The 15,463-nt window shown below is 46.9% G+C and overlaps 7 protein-coding genes and 1 non-coding gene across 8 annotated transcripts; 3 read left to right on the top strand and 5 right to left on the bottom strand.

The window, feature by feature from the left end:
* Positions 1–289: 289 nt before the first annotated feature.
* On the bottom strand, positions 290–1,981 carry BKA55DRAFT_560119 (uncharacterized protein). The gene is made up of 4 exons (XM_046192069.1): positions 1,347–1,981; positions 1,176–1,298; positions 1,089–1,125; positions 290–1,037 (listed from the first exon to the last, which is right to left on the bottom strand). Exons 1-4 carry the CDS (start codon positions 1,860–1,862, stop codon positions 343–345), a joined length of 1,371 nt encoding a protein of 456 aa, XP_046052887.1. The 5' UTR covers positions 1,863–1,981; the 3' UTR covers positions 290–342.
* A 286-nt stretch (positions 1,982–2,267) lies between these two features.
* On the bottom strand, positions 2,268–2,655 carry BKA55DRAFT_686584 (uncharacterized protein; the record flags this gene model as incomplete). Its single annotated transcript, XM_046198954.1, has 2 exons — positions 2,268–2,445; positions 2,498–2,655. The coding sequence occupies 2 exons, from the start codon at positions 2,653–2,655 to the stop codon at positions 2,268–2,270; spliced, it is 336 nt and encodes a 111-aa protein (XP_046052886.1).
* A 581-nt stretch (positions 2,656–3,236) lies between these two features.
* Positions 3,237–4,572, top strand: BKA55DRAFT_536014 (cytochrome P450; the record flags this gene model as incomplete). Its single annotated transcript, XM_046189769.1, has 7 exons — positions 3,237–3,301; positions 3,450–3,552; positions 3,756–3,775; positions 3,833–3,993; positions 4,028–4,101; positions 4,189–4,299; positions 4,354–4,572. The coding sequence occupies 7 exons, from the start codon at positions 3,237–3,239 to the stop codon at positions 4,570–4,572; spliced, it is 753 nt and encodes a 250-aa protein (XP_046052885.1).
* Positions 4,573–6,197: 1,625 nt separating this feature from the next.
* On the bottom strand, positions 6,198–6,269 carry BKA55DRAFT_t72. Its single transcript has one exon. It is a non-coding gene; the product is annotated as a tRNA-Gly (tRNA).
* Positions 6,270–6,567: 298 nt separating this feature from the next.
* Positions 6,568–8,394, bottom strand: BKA55DRAFT_536013 (major facilitator superfamily domain-containing protein; the record flags this gene model as incomplete). Its single annotated transcript, XM_046189768.1, has 1 exon — positions 6,568–8,394. One exon carries the CDS (start codon positions 8,392–8,394, stop codon positions 6,568–6,570), a length of 1,827 nt encoding a protein of 608 aa, XP_046052884.1.
* A 2,153-nt stretch (positions 8,395–10,547) lies between these two features.
* Positions 10,548–10,923, top strand: BKA55DRAFT_686581 (uncharacterized protein; the record flags this gene model as incomplete). Its single annotated transcript, XM_046198953.1, has 2 exons — positions 10,548–10,736; positions 10,789–10,923. The coding sequence occupies 2 exons, from the start codon at positions 10,548–10,550 to the stop codon at positions 10,921–10,923; spliced, it is 324 nt and encodes a 107-aa protein (XP_046052883.1).
* Positions 10,924–10,954: 31 nt separating this feature from the next.
* BKA55DRAFT_560115 (uncharacterized protein) lies at positions 10,955–12,495 on the bottom strand. Its single transcript, XM_046192068.1, has one exon. It carries the CDS (start codon positions 12,318–12,320, stop codon positions 11,091–11,093), a length of 1,230 nt encoding a protein of 409 aa, XP_046052882.1. The 5' UTR covers positions 12,321–12,495; the 3' UTR covers positions 10,955–11,090.
* A 260-nt stretch (positions 12,496–12,755) lies between these two features.
* Positions 12,756–15,153, top strand: BKA55DRAFT_560111 (amidase signature domain-containing protein). Its single transcript, XM_046192067.1, has 6 exons — positions 12,756–13,410; positions 13,465–13,486; positions 13,540–13,547; positions 13,601–13,865; positions 13,913–14,107; positions 14,152–15,153. The coding sequence occupies exons 1-6, from the start codon at positions 13,196–13,198 to the stop codon at positions 15,064–15,066; spliced, it is 1,620 nt and encodes a 539-aa protein (XP_046052881.1). The 5' UTR covers positions 12,756–13,195; the 3' UTR covers positions 15,067–15,153.
* The last annotated feature ends 310 nt before the right edge of the window (positions 15,154–15,463 follow it).

The raw sequence follows: 15,463 nt of genomic DNA, 5'->3' as shown, positions 1-15,463 counted from the left end.
GGTCTATAAGGCTGAGGGGTTATACGAAGCTTAAGCCACAATACACAGGCAAAGAACACATCTCAACACATACGGGTAATACACTTCAGTGTCCTCACCTCAACCTCCGACGATGCCCATAATGAAAAGCCAGTTATGCTGAGGGCCGATGACCCCTAGCCCCCTAATACGATGTACAATTGCAGATGCTTTCTGAGCTGCCGAGGTACTAATAAACAAACAGAGCGAAACGACTTTCACTGGCACTAGCTTTTCCTTGAAATTAATACCATCGATGGAATGGCTTGGAGGAGATAATATTTATACTAATAGAATTGAACCAGATCTATCTGGGCCCAGTGCTCACAGCCTTGCGCGAGGTTCCTCCACCGTCTTCTCACCGCCTTCTATCCTCTCAATGGCCCGTTCAAACGCAGCAACAACATCATGCTCACTAATCCACAAAGGGTTCATCCTCTCCTTCACCCTCCGTCTTAACTGCTCATCCGTCTCCGTCGTCGCCCGCTCGATATTCGACTTCTGTCCCGAAATGTTCTTATGTACAATACCCAAGAGCTTATCTAGGTGCGGTTTGCGAGTTGCTTCATAGAGCTCAAAGACTTGTGCAAGTTGAACTTTCGTAGGCTTTCCCGTTTGCGCTGATGAAGGAGGCCAAATATGATCGAGCGAGCGGTACAAGGCATATGCATCATCGATGGCGAGTGAGCCCCCTGCTGCGAAGGATCCTCCGTGGGTATGAGCCGCATCGCCTACGAGCGTTACACGATTGGAGAAGGACCACGTATCAAGAGCTGCGCCGGCGTAGTTGGGGAAGAGTTTGACATAGGGCGTTGCGTCTATGAAGGCTCGGACTGTTGGGTTCCAATGCTTGAGGGTGTCAGCATGGTGAAGAGTCCGACGGGAGGGGTTACTTACTTGGTATAGCCTCTTGAACTCTTCGACACTGCCATCTTCATCCCACTTTGCTTCTTGGCCTGGTGATTTGGGGTCTTTGGGATCGGCGTGGTAGCCACCGACGATGGTGAATAGACCTTTGCCTATGATCATACATTAGTGAAAGTGTCGAGGAAGAACTACTGGCCTCTTACCTAGATGTGAATGGAAGAAGGTCGTCTCATGACCAGCCTGTCGACCTATATCAGCTACCCGTTGGTCCGAGATTCTTGAGAACTTACCCAGTGAGCTGCATCCTCGGGATAGTCAACATCCTTCAATCTGTCGGCATCGAAGACAGCCCGGAAAGCGACCCAGCCTGTCCAGTGCAGTTCATGTTCAGGTACAAACGTCTTGCGGACTTTCTGTCAATACGTTAGTTATCTGATCCACCAACCAGTGTATGAACATACCGATCGAAGGCCATCCGCCCCAATGACGACATCAGCTGTCGCCGTCGTCCCATCCTCAAAGTAAAGTGTAGCTCCCTCATCAGGATCCGCCTTGACATCAACAGTCGTCTTCCCCAAATGAACAACACCCTCCGGTAAATTCTCCAACAGCGCCTGGTGAAGGTGCGCACGATGGAACCTCGCTGTCGCATGCTTCTTTGTCTTCACTGAGGTGTGTACATCATAGTCGATGACTTCTCCAGTCTTCCAGTGTCGGTATATCATGGGGTACCCTGACTTTTGACGCTGAGCGAAGCCCTCAACAAGAGCATTTTCAACACCAAGGCGGTCAAGTGTTCTGAGGCCATTTGGGCCCAGAGCTATACTTGCGCCGATTTCTTTAAACTCGGGTGCTCGCTCGTAGACTTGTACGTTGACATTTGGGTGCTTGAGGAGTGCGATTGCTGTGATGAGGCCGGCGATGCCACCACCAGCGATCGCTACCTCGAGCTTAGGTGACTCTTTTTGAACTGTCATGACTAGTACAGATCTTGAAGCTACCTCAATTAGCGATATGGACTCACCTTAAGTAGATGAGTATCACTAATTCAAGTCATGGTACCTCAATTGAAGCTTACCCCAAGTGTAACTTATCGGATGAACCCCGACACTGATTCGAGCACGCCATCTTATTCCCCACTAATTCCCTATTTACAAGACGCAGTCAACGAAGCAGCCAATGTGAGTTAAATATTGCATTTTGATAGCTGATAATGTCATTTGGAAAGTGTATGACGAGGCACCGATATCGCAAATGCGAAAGTTATGCGTATTCTCATTCAAGTTACTCAAAGAAAGCCCCTCGTTTGCTCCCCGATCCCTCCAATACCACTAAATAACATCAGTAAACGCTGCCACCCATTGTTAAACATGTAAACATGTCTAAGCAGCAATGGGCTCCAAGTATGATGGATCCAAAACCCTCGTCGAAGTCGTCATCAAAGTAGGAGATCTATGCATGAGTGCCTCTGCATCTGCATTTGGAGCCAGGGCAGAGGCGCAGAAACAGAAGTCGGCCTTTCGGTTATTGTCTGCTTCGTGTTTCTCCATCTTGAGATAGCTGGGCTTGGATTAGAATTTGGTACAGTATGGCTGAAGCAAGTGAAACTCACTCATCGATAAAGGCATCGGCTGCGGCTTTGACCTTGAAGTGACGAGTGTTCACCATAGGTGTAGCAGACATTATCGAGCCAAACATATCCGGAATCCGGACATCAATAGGATGGCCCTTTCCATTGACCTCCGTGTCTCCGTTTATAGTAGCAATCATTTTGTCGATGTTTAGATGTACAGTGCCGCTATCCAAGACGGATGATGAGTGTGTCATTGTCCGCTCCACGTTAAGTTTTGAAGAGCGTCGACTTTTAATATCACTTCAACAAAGGGGTTTCGCATCATGTAAGATAGCCGCCTCGAGATTGTAAGTACGAAAGATGCCATTTTGAGAAGGTCCGCTCTCTGTCAGCCAACGATCTGCAACTCAGCATCCTACGGAGCTGGAAGATTACCCATTTGGGAGATACCTCGATGGCCTTGGATGTTAGCCTCTTTCCATGGACACCTCTGCTTAAAGGCATATGATTCAACCGTGAAATGAGAGAGGCAAAGTTATTGTTCCCCAATACACCTTCGCCATGCCTTCCATCAAGCTCATCATCCCATGTGAGGCCATGTTTAACACTAGCTTCCTGTCTACTTCCTGGAGCATTGTTACTATACAGTCCTGACTTTGAGACTAATCACAGCCTATTGGCTCTTCCTGGTCTTCCATCGACTCTTTGCAGGAACGTCCCAGGGCCAAAGATCGCGGTGGCGACTAGCTGGTATAGTTCTACGAGGACGTCATCCTCGATGGCCACTACATCAAGGACTACCCTCAACTCCATGAGAAACATGGCGAGTGACAGCGAACCAAAGTATGTGTTTTGGTTGCTGATATGATCTCGGGTCCAATTGTTCGAATGAGCCCAACAGAGTGCACATCAACGACCCAAACTTCTATCACAAGTGAGCCCACGAAACCTCTGGCAAAACATCAATGCGCCACTGACACGTCTCTTCTAGGGTCTACTTTACTGGAACGAAGCTTCTTCAAGTGCCCTCCATGTTCAGGTCTGCCTGCGAACTGGATGCCCTGCCTTTTATCATGGATCCGGCAGTCCACAAAGTACGCCGCGTTGTTGTCAACCCTATGTTCTCACACCACGCTATCAAGGACTCCTTACCACACTCTCTCCAAGTCATCAAAGGCGCTCTCAAAAGAAGATGGCGACTCTTATGAAACTGAAAAGCCCGGTGGCTCTGTCACATAGATTCAGTCTCATCAAACACTTCCCTATGCTACCCACAGCTTGGCCTATGTTATTCCAGGCTTCAACGAGTTCCGGAACGTAGATCAACTGCATTTCAAGATACACCCAATTACCCGTAGAACTAACACTGTATAGCAATGTGCTCAATGGGCCAACGATGTTCGCGAGAGACACCAAAACGGCGTGTACACACGATGAAACTGGCCGACAAACCGTCTTCGATGCTATTCTAGACGCCGAGCCCAATCACTCGACCAAGGGACTGGTAGACGAGGCATTTCCACTAGCCATTGGCGGTACCGAGACCACTGTGACGACCATTACTTGTAGTCTGGTGCATCTTGAAGAACCCCGAAGTTGAGATGAAGATGCTAGAGGACCTGCGCACAGTCGAAACAGTGATGGTATAATGGAATATCAGAACCTCATTAATCTGCCTTACCTGGTGACCTAATCCGCCCATAACAAAACTTACCGATCTGACGTTACAGACTGCTGTGATCCATGAGACTCTTCGCATATCCTCCCCAGCTCCTGGTATCCTTACACGTCTTGTGCCAGCTGAAGGAGCCAGATATGGCAGCCACTTACTGCCTGCAGATGTACGTCTAAAACACGCTGTTTAATTGGTACTCAGAGTACCCTACTAACACCAGCTCTTCTCGGACTTTGTCTCAACAGCGCAGCGCCTGATCCACTACGGCCCAACCCTCTTCCCAGAGCCCGAGACCTTTATGCCCGAACGATGGCTCGACAACAGCGACAAGGTTTCCAAGGAGAACCTTACTCCATTCAGCAAGGGCCCGCGGATGTGCGTAGGCTTGAACTTGTCGTATATGGAGGCTTATGTTTTCCTGGGCAACCTCATTCGCTGATTTGACTTGAGCTTGCATGACAAGAACCAGGGCATACTTCGTTGGAGTGACTACATCGCTCTTCAGACTGAGGCCAATGAGTTTCGACAAATGCGCTCACATACTATCTATGTCGGAACTCAGTGGTTTCAGAGTACGAAATTAGGGATTGGTTCGATACAAAGAGTATCATAGCTGAAACGGAATGGATCTTAACAGTATGATACCACGCTTTTGCAATTCCATGAAGAGAGCTTGCTTCTCAACCTCTTGCTTGCATAGAAAGAGAATTGCTGTTATATCCAACCCTGCCTGTCCGAATCCGTCCATTTTGTTTACTTCGTCCAGATACTGACACCTCTGCCTAGCGTGCTTGTCTTCATGTCTTTGCACCCGTATCTATGTACCAAACGGTGCTACAGAAGGAATACTGGACTCTGCATCTTCCCTTGTCTTTTGCACTTCGATGGGTTTCACGATATCCACAGCTTAGTATCATTATTCTGTTTGCTCACTGCTCCCAAACTCACCTAATGGGTGCTCATGAGTGCTGCTGTAGCTGAGGATCCAGAGGACATGTAGGCCGAAATTCATCACATGGAACCGGATTGGACTGAATTTATGTTCGGATTTCCTCATGGACATCTCCAGCTCCAAAAAGGAAACACCATAGATCTCAACAATGACACATTGATGTGTTGGCTTGATATATCTCGTTGGGATATCATAAGCTTTAACTATCAAAAAATGACACGCCTTTCGATTATACACCTAGCATGGATAAGATGTACACCTCACCAACAACCTTCCAAACTTCACCTCTTCTGGAAAGCATACTCAATGGCGGTCTTTATCCTTGTGATTGGTTTCTCTCTCTCTAGTCGATTCCAGTAATAAGGGGACCTGGGTCAGTAAGAACAGGATAGGTCCACGGCCAGAGAGTTTCTTCTTTCGATAGGATCTCACCTTGTCGATGTTTTGTTACTCTATGGGAAACATGGAAAACTCTAACAATCAAGATCTCTTCCAAGCACTCCACATCGCAAAGGTCTATACAGGCTAAAAGATCAGCTACATCAAGCTGTGAAGAGTTACTTCATTGCTCCTTCACAATCACAGATTGTCGTAATTCTGATCGAAATTTGTGCAAAGCTGCTTGATAGTCTCAAGTTACAGTATCGAGATCTTTGAACCGGCCATCAGCAGACTGATCGATGACAATGGAGATGACGATGAAGATTGCCATGATCGAAGAAATCTATAGATGTCAAGGATGAGAAGATTGGCCTGGTTGATAGCAAAGGTTAGTGTAGTATTAGACGAGCATCAGTGGTTTGCTCAGAAAAGGTTGCTTCAGGATGTTCCATTGCGATTTACAGGTGTTATATTTGGCTAGCAGCATTACTTAGAACAAAGTACAGGACCTGGTGGATCTACAGTCTTACCACAATTGACACTTCCTTCGAACAGACGAATGTTAAGATATTATCTATATGCAGTAAGAGGGAGCAGAAATAAAGAGTAACATGATATAAATATTTCCTGTAGAGCGAAATGTGTTTCTGGTGTTGGGCTAAAAATACACCATCACTAGGTGGACAGGGGTATCTCAGGTTACAGGGGTAAGATAATTAGAACCAAAAAAATGCGACCGAGGGGAATCGAACCCCTCTCTAACGCTTGGAAGGCGTTAATGCTAACCACTACACCACGGTCGCTGGTGTTTTGAGGCGATGCCTCGTGTTGTTGTTGGAGGAAGCAATTGCAAAGACCATTATATACTCAATTTTTACAAGAATCAAGCATCTCAATTACAGTCTTCTCACTCATTACTACTAGCTACTTCCCAACTCTTCTCACCCACTAATATCTTGCACTTTGCACTTCGCAGATTTTCTAGGACATTGCGTATAAATTTTGTATTTAAATCCCATTAATAATTCTCTTGTAATTCAATGCTATCTATTTCTTATTTCATTCCAAACCATTGATGAATCTAGTATCATACATGTACAATTACATCTCAATGGCCAGCTTGCTGCGAGCTCTAAGCTTATATCCGTACTTGAACATGACGAAAGGAATCAAGCTCAGCACGGTGCCAAAGAGGGCAAGAATGAGACCAGCATACTGACTTCCGACATTATGGAAGAAAGCATTGGCGAACAAAGGCGTAACAGCGCCAAGAGTGTTTCGCATCAGACCCTGACCAGCAATGGCGGAGGAAGAGCTTTCACCGTAACAGTCGGCAGTGTAACTGTATGTACTTTCGAAAACGAAGTAGATACCAAAGGCGATAGGAGCAAGACCAATTGCGGGACCAACCCAAGAGACGTGAGAGTATTGGGTGAAGCTGTAGATGAAGAGGCCAATGGGGAGGAACATAGCTCCGTACATGGCGCCGTAGAGACGGGCTTCGGGGGTGACCTTGACGTTGGGGTCGGCGACGAGACGGTCAAACTTGCGCATCTGAAGGTGATGAGCTAGCCAGCCAAGGGTAGTACCAATGCAGAGAGAGATGTAAGGAAGACCGCTGACACCCTCACCCCAGCCGTGGTGCTCCTGGAAGGTGATGGGGATGACGGACAGGAAGAGGAAGACAACAGCCCAGCAGAAAGCAATCCAGAGACCGAAGGCGAAGACGACAGGCTCAGTGACCAGCATGTGAATAGCCTTTACAGAACTAGCCTTAAGCATAGCCTGCAGACTAGGAGTCAAGATATCGCCAGCAGAGACGTAGCGCTCATCGCCAGTAGCCTGTCGAAGAGCCTTAGCTCGCTTATGAAGAGCGACACCACCACGGGTCTCAGGGAAGTAGAAGAAAATAACGAGAAGCAGAGGGACATTAGCAATACCCTGAATGCCCTCAATCCATCGCCATCCAATGGCTTGGTCAATGAAGCCAGCGTAGATAGGAGCGGCGACAGTTCCGAAGATAGCGACCCAACTAAACATAGCCATAGGTCGACTTCGGTGATGAGGCTCGTACATATCATCGAAGGTGCCGCCAACAAGAATAGTACCGACACAGCCGAAAAGACCGAGGAGGAGTCGAAGGCCAATGATGGTGTCGATATCCTTGGCGAGAGCGAGACCGATGAAGAGGAGCGAGAAGCATAGGAAGGAACTGGCGTAGACAACCTTGCGACCGACCAACTCACAGAAGGGAGCTAGAACCATGGGCGCGACAGCACAGCTGATATTGAAGGTGAAGAGACCCAATTGACCCTTGATGTTTGGAGCATCGAGGTCCTTGCACATGCTAGCAATGCCCGAACTGTAGGCCGTAGTAGCAAGACCGATGAACAAAGTCATCAAGTTGAGAATAGTCGAGATAGATCGCTTATACCAAGGATTCCAGTTAAACGGATTCTCCTTATCGCCTGTCGCAAAACCAAGCACGATATACTCCTTGCCCTTCTCGTTAACAAGTTCCGTCAAGGTAAGAGGCATATCAATATCAACAGTCTTGATAGCCCCAAACTCTGGATCAACAGACTCATTGCTTGGGTCGACATATTTACCACCAACAATGCGTCCAGCAAGGGGCTCACCCTTTTCATTCTTCAGAACCTCCACATCCGTAGACTCAGGGTCCGAAGCACCCTTATCCTCACTATTAGCTCTCGAAGGGGGAGCCGTAGAGTTCTTCCTTGAAGGAGCAGCAACGGAATTCTTTCTCGAGGTCGGAGGCACAGCAGAGTTTCGTCTCGTGCCCACGAACGAATTCGCTCTAGAATTCGCGTAGAAACTCGTAGGCCTTGAAGCAGACGGTGAACCCAGAGGTAGAGGCGACCCTGGCCTTGAGTTGGGGGCAGAAAAAGATGGGATATAATTAGACATGATGGGTAGGTATGATAAGACGAGAGCGTACTGTTAGAGGGGAGGTTGACTCAAGGAGATAAGAGTTTTAAAAGAGTTTTAGAGGATCATTTCGTCTGGCCCAGTATGATGACATCGATTGTCTCGTCTTCCCACTTGTCTTATCATCGCACGTTGTCTGTTTCCGTGCATGTTTGGTCGCTGCGAGGTGTGGAGTCGTGATTCTGGTCCACTATACCACCACGAAGCCGCCGAGACTCTGTGGGTTTCCCATCGCGACTCATGTTTTTTGCTATGAACAATAAATGATGTATTTCACTGCACTAGTCCCAGGGGCAAGATACACTAGAACAATTCTCTCCTTCTGGAATTCTACTTGAAACTTTGACATTAAGAATCGTCGATAGTGCCTTTGGTGGCCATTCTCAAATTCTCGATAGGGCGGTGCCTTTTCGGGCTTAAGGTGAGATTGGAATTAAGACGGCGGAGTGTCCGGGAGCGCCGGTCCGCTCGGAGTGGGTCTCGGTCCGAGAACATATGACGTCGAGTCTGGATAACTGGGTGCTAAAGCATATTCTCCCCTATAACTTATCAAAACATGATCCAGAAATTAAAATTTTTATACCCTGCTAGACATAGTCCCGTGGTGATAGCACGGTGGACCATTTACAGTCCTCTTGTGTTTAAATGATGCCTTGCGTCACAACATTCTGAAGAGTTCTCACTCGGTAGATTACAAGACTCCGAGTCCTGGCCTGACTCGTGTGCCGACACATTGTTCCCGTGATGTTTAGATCCATCTGTCATGAGGCTCCGGGAGGGACGAGGATCGGAGAATCCCCCTTTCGCCAAGACTTCATTTTCATCAGAACGTGGACGAGGATCGTGTGTTGAGCTTCCGATCCCTGAGTATTAGTGAGGCGATTCCAAGTTTCTATCATTCGATACAAGGTTTGTTTTTTCAGCTCGGATGTGTTGCTGCAGTGAAATGAGGACCCTTTTCTTTTTCTCCTCTTGAACCAACCAACAACTCGGCCGAGTTACATTCTACACCGTTACACGTCACATTCAAAACTTGCAGAATACCTGGAGAAGGCCATCCATTCTCTTGGTAAACCTAAAAGATGAAATGTCGAATTCCAGAAAAACATGTCTGAGATGGTTGCATCTAGCAGCTAAGAACCACTGTTTTCTCATATCAAATTCCGAATCAAGGCGGAACGATCCCTTGACCCACTGATAGATAAGTGCCGTGAGGCTCCCAGTGGGTCAAGTCATGCACGGTCTCGGTGAGGCGGCACCTGTGGATCCTTGAGAGATCTTCCTTGGCGGGCGACCATCGGAGGGGTAGGGATGAGTGCAGTGCACGCACTAGGTTAGTGAAAAGCTCCCTTCCATACGGGTTCCAGAGAATCTTTGGGCGCAAATCACCTGGTGTTTTTCTTGTCTAGGCGAGATGTGATGACGACATTGTTTGGTGATGTGGCACTAAGGGGTTGATGAATTTTCAAAACATCGACAGCACTGACTAGCGTTTTAATGCTAAGGGCTTCAGATCGAGATATGAAGTGCCTGGCGTATTACTTGTAGTTAGTTATACGAATCACAATAAGGCTGTATGAGCCTTAATGGGACTCTTTGAGCTTGATTTTGTGAGATAGCAAATTCGTCTTCGCTTCCATGGGAAGAACTGCAAAGGCTTTTAAATTTCGATAAGCTCCTAGAGGAAGGAACTAACTAAATGGCTTAATATGTTTTTTGTAAGGCTAAAAGATTTAATACTTTCAACTACCATCTTGTTAATTGTCCATATCTAAGAATTTACTCCGAGTTCATAACAGTCCTTCGATGTTATCTTTGTTATCGCCATTCCAATGTCCCAACTCAACTGCTTACCCTAGAACGGATAATTTGAGGGTGCTTACTGAAGCTGCTGTAGAAGCTTGTTTCACCATTACTGAAAGCCTTAGGGGCCCTATATAAATCATGCAGTGAAGCAATTCATCCCGCACGATATTTCGAGGGGCGGTAATCGCGCATCTCGCTGGCATCAGTCGATCAGTGGGGAGATCACATGATCCCCACTTCCTAGCAGAAACCATAAAACCAATATGCTCAACAACCCCTCTTCAACAACATCAAGCCATATCCACACCCGCATTAAATCAGTCAAAATGGTCTACACAATCGTTGTCCACCTCTACGCCAAAGACGACGAGGAATCCCTCAAGAAGCTTACCGCCAAGCTCATCGAGGCCAGCCGCGTCTACTCCCAGGACAAGGAGACCCTCTCATGGCACGTCATGCAGTCCACCGCTGACCGACGGGCTTTCACCATCGTTGAGCGCTATGAGCAAGAGAGTGTAAGTGTATTATCTGATGAGGAGCTTGGATGCGTGCTGAAATTTGTTGCAGAGCCAGAAATATCATCTTGAGAATCCCTACTGGAAGACCTTCGACCCTTACGTCATTCCCCTGCTAGAGAAGCCTATGGACTTGAGAAGATTTGAGGAGCTTGATACTAGCAAGGACGTCGAGGTTCCTCAATAAATGAAATTGAGTCAATTGAATACAAATTGAGTTGCTAGAACAAAATTCAATACTTAAATACTGTTTCTCCAGTTATCAATCTCATCCTGCAAATGACTGAGTAGAGTTGCTTGATATCCCACATTAAACGTTTAATGCCTTCAAAATTACCACAGATACAACAAAACTCACTTGCTCGCCTTGAGCGCAGGGTAATTCGGTAACGGCCACCCTGCCTTCTCCTCACTCGAAAACCTTGAAATAAGATAGGGGATCCTTAAAAGACATACAAACCAAGCAATCCACTGCAGGATCGTAACACCCAATTGAGTATCAGGTATAGCCCACCGAATAAGCCCAAGCTTGATATTCTGAACATCGTCAACAAACGGTCGCAGCACTTTGTCGTAGTTCTCAAAAGCCAAGGATAAGTTCTCAGGGTTCTTTTGAATCTCACCCGCTAGCACGTAAGCACCGATGAAGCCGAGCGTAGTTCCCATGCCGCTGAATGGAGAGGGACAATAAGCTGCGTCGCCTATGAGAACCACGCGGCCTTTGTGCCAAGTATTTGTCTGAACTTGGACAACTTCTTGAGAGTAAAAGTTCTCGGTTGTCTTCATGCCCTCCAGGAAACGATCTGTCTGCCATCCTGCACCTCGAAACCTTCGTGCCCAGAACTCTTTCTGCTGCTCGACTGAACCTCTATGGATGCTGGAGATTTCAGGAGAATCGTCTTTGAGAATGAGATAAACTTGCGTCTCGGTTGAGTTGTGCGTTCGACGAAATATCATGCGACCTTGCGAACCTTGATATGTCCTGCGAATATTGCTATCTCCTTCCTCACGTGGGATAAAGTAATACGCCATGTGAATACCGAGTTTTCGATAAGGATCCGGAGCATCAGCTGGCTCGATTGCTTTCCGAATTCTTGAGCCCTGACCATCTGCTCCAACGAGGATATCAAAAGTGTCCGAGGTCCCATCAGAGAAGTGGGCAAGTATGCTCTTCTCATCTTGCTCAAATTTCTCAACAGTTTTGTTAAAAACATACTCAGCATCGTCCTTCGTAGCATCATACAAAATTCTCACAAGGTCTCCCCGCATTATTTCGAACTCAGATGTGATAGACTGTGCACCCTTGCCTGATGTATTGGCGAGCACTGTTCCCAAGACCTTTCCATTGGTATCAATGAAAGCAACGCCTGCTTCATCAACTAGTTTGGCTCGTATCTCGTCCATAAGGCCCATTACTTTGAGAGTTCCAATGCCTTGTTCACGAAAGTCGATTTGTGCTCCAGTTGCGCGTAGGGCAGGAAAGCGCTCGACGATGGTTACATGGTGCCCGAGACGGGTGAGCCAGAAGGCCAAGGCTGGTCCGGCACAACCGCCTCCACATATCAACACTTTCAGCGGTGCCATTGGAGTCAAGCGGAAGTGTTTAGAACAATTTGTATAAGTTGTTGTGTTCTTCAAAAAGTTCCCACTTTTAGTAAGTTTAGGTGTTTGTTCTGCAAAGTGTGTATTGGGTCAGAGAGTCGACGAATGAGTTATCCTAAAGAATACAGAGCAATTTCATGTGAAAATGAAGGAACTGTGGCTTTTTTATACACGTCTGTTGGCACGTAACGAATCCTTCGACGGCTCATATACGCAACACGACGGATATGCGGCATCGCCAAACCAGCCAATGACATCATAGACAACAACACCTCTAGTTCTTCATTCAGCGGAAGTTAGCCCGAGCTTACGGTGCGAAAGCTTTGAGGCTGGGAAGGCTTGCGATAATTGAACGGGTAAGTTATTCAGGCGGATTGAGCCACTCAGCATCACGCCATGATTGGTAGCCGTGTACCTATTAGGATCAGAGGTTGCGCGATACCCGTGTCTGGCTTATGACCGTTGAGTCTGTAAAGCAAACCTTATTATCAGATCATATAATACACAGGAATTTGAGTGGCTCTTTTTAGTTTACCGTGTTTTATGATTGTAAGACCGGCGGAAATAATGTCATAAGCTGGAGATGAGACAGAGAATACCCCATTTCTCAAGCGTGATTATAAGCATAATACAGACACATCTTATTACTAATACTTTTGTTTGAAAGAGAACCAAGGAATGGCCGCTATGATAACCAAAACATGGTTGAGTGCCAAGCACCACTTGCATCTCGGACGTTGCACCCGAAAATCTTCATATGCGGGGTTATTCGACCACCTCCAACTTCGTAACATCCTCTAACCTTGATAGAAACGCGACCTTTCTAGCTTCCCTTATCTCTAGGTTTTTGAATCACTATGGCAAAAAAGATCTGGGAACAAGTTGTTGCGGAAAAGCGACGACAGCGGGCCCATGCCATCTCTACTTTTGCCAGAAAGAACTTATCAGGAGATGAGGACCGACAGGATGCTTACAAGGCCATTACTGAAATCGATGACATCAATGTCTTAGCTGGCATTGTTTCAAATGGGAAATTCACGAGTGAAGATGTAACCCTGGCTTATATCACACGGAAAGTCGATCATTGAATCCTGCGAGAGATATATGCTAACATATCGCGTGACAGAGCCATTGAGGCGCATAAGAAGGTACGCTCTTCTGCTAAACGAGTTGAGGTCAGACACAGCTAACTGAGTATCAGACGAACTGGTGAGCCTCTCCTGTGGATTCTTTCGGTTGCGCAGCTCTGATAGTCCCACAAGCTTAACTGAAACCCTCTTCGATGATGCTTTGGAACAAGCCCGAGAACTCGATGCATACTACACAAAAGAAGGGAAGACGAAAGGACCCTTCCACGGCGTTCCAATAAGTCTGAAGGATCAGTTCAATGTCAAAGGTTGCGATACCACTCTTGGATATACAAGCAAGGCCTTCAAGCCGGCCAAAGATGATGCCGTCCTAGTTAAGATCTTGAAGAAGCTAGGCGCCGTGATCATTTGTAAAACCAATCTCCCACAGAGCATCATGGCGAGTCTTTAAAAGCAATAGTATCGGTCCTTGCTAACGTGTATAAGTGGGCCGAGACTGACAATCCTCTTTGGGGATTGACCGAGAACCCGATAATACCCGGGTATACGCCTGGAGGTTCTTCAGGCGGCGAATCGGCGCTGATATACTCTCATGGAAGTCTCGGAGGTTTCGGGTCAGATTTGGGTGGTAGCATTCGCATGCCGGCTTCTATGATGGATCTGTATGGTTTCAAGCCAAGCGTGCGTTGATTCACTATTCTCGGAATATCGCTAACCTGATATAGAACTCGAGATTGCCATATGGAGGAGTACCAGTCTCAACCGATGGACAAGAGCACGTCCCATCATCTATCGGCCCCTTAGCACGCTCCCTCTCGACCATTTATCATCTTACAAGAGAAATTACACTCCAAGAACCCTGGAAACAAGACTGTCGTTGTGTTCCGATCCCATGGCGTCAGTCTGAATATGACATGACCTTGAACAGCAAGCTAACAATCGGCGTCTTGTATGATGACGGCGTTGTGAAGCCTCATCCGACTATCGTAAGAGTTATCGCAGAAGCTGCAGCTGTACTTGCAGCCGATGGTCATGAGCTTGTAATGTGGAAGCCTGACTTGCATGCTCAGTGCATAGAAGTTATGGATGCCTACTTCACAGTCGATGGAGGAGAAGACATTCGTCATGATGTTGAGGCAGGAGGCGAACCTTTTATCCCGAGTGTGGAGAGACTTGTGAACCGTGGGAAGCCTATATCGGTGTTTGATTATTGGCAACTCAACAAACGCAAGCGAGAGCTCCAGCAAGCCTATCTTGAGAAGTGGAACAATACCCACTCTAAAAAGGGCAAGACTGTGGATGCCATTATAATGCCGGCTCTACCACATGCAGCTGTACCTCATAACACTGTCAAATGGGTGGGGTACACCAAGGTCTGGAATCTTTTGGATTATACAGCTTTAGTCATTCCTGGAGGGAAGGTTGAAGCTAAGGATCTCGATGCTATATGGGACCATGAGCCAAGAAACGAGCTGGATGAGTGGAATACTCGCCTTTGGGAAGATCATCAGGATGATATGCTTAAACATCATCTTCCCGTGGACATTCAAATCGTGGGGCGAGTATTAGAGGAGGAAAAGGTTCTGGCCGTTGGAAAGGTCTTGGATGATCTCCTGCGAATTCATCTACTCGAGGGATGAACTCTGAGGAATTCTTTACGATACATATTCTCCAACTAGCATGAAAAAAGATACGAGAATTATTCCCGAAGGTCGTCTGACTCGCCCCTAAACTAAACACTGTTCTATGTCCCTTGTCTCAACTATCATGCATTTCAGTGATCAGTCCAACGAACACCACCAACACCGCAGCATAAGCCGCTGTACTCGACATAACCTCCATCAAACCCGTAAAATACACAGCAGCCATTAATCCAAAAACAGCAACAAACACCGTCGTCGAAACCAAAGCTGTGTAGAGAGTATTATGTAAAACCATCAGCCACATCGGTGCGATGAGAAATATTCCACATACGGCCGCCACAGCAAGTCTTTGATGAAAACCTAACGTCCAGTTCCGCTGATAGTTATCCTGTCT

The sequence above is a fragment of the Fusarium redolens genome (assembly GCF_020744475.1).
Source record: "Fusarium redolens strain MPI-CAGE-AT-0023 chromosome Unknown BKA55scaffold_4, whole genome shotgun sequence".
Lineage (NCBI taxonomy): Eukaryota > Fungi > Ascomycota > Sordariomycetes > Hypocreales > Nectriaceae > Fusarium > Fusarium redolens.
Note: the sequence above shows the minus strand (reverse complement) of the source record. Positions and strands in the feature narration are given on the sequence as shown.

Coding starts and splice junctions, on each gene's coding strand:
- BKA55DRAFT_560119 (XM_046192069.1), bottom strand. CDS start 1,862: ATGACAGTTCAAAAAGAGTCACCTAAGCTCGAGGTAGCGATCGCTGGT. Junction 1,299..1,346: donor GGGCGGATGGCCTTCGATCG/GTATGTTCATAC, acceptor ACGTATTGACAG/AAAGTCCGCAAGACGTTTGT. Junction 1,038..1,088: donor CTTCTTCCATTCACATCTAG/GTAAGAGGCCAG, acceptor GTATGATCATAG/GCAAAGGTCTATTCACCATC.
- BKA55DRAFT_560115 (XM_046192068.1), bottom strand. CDS start 12,320: ATGGCACCGCTGAAAGTGTTGATATGTGGAGGCGGTTGTGCCGGACCA.
- BKA55DRAFT_560111 (XM_046192067.1), top strand. CDS start 13,196: ATGGCAAAAAAGATCTGGGAACAAGTTGTTGCGGAAAAGCGACGACAG. Junction 13,866..13,912: donor ATCTCCCACAGAGCATCATG/GCGAGTCTTTAA, acceptor AACGTGTATAAG/TGGGCCGAGACTGACAATCC. Junction 14,108..14,151: donor TGTATGGTTTCAAGCCAAGC/GTGCGTTGATTC, acceptor AACCTGATATAG/AACTCGAGATTGCCATATGG.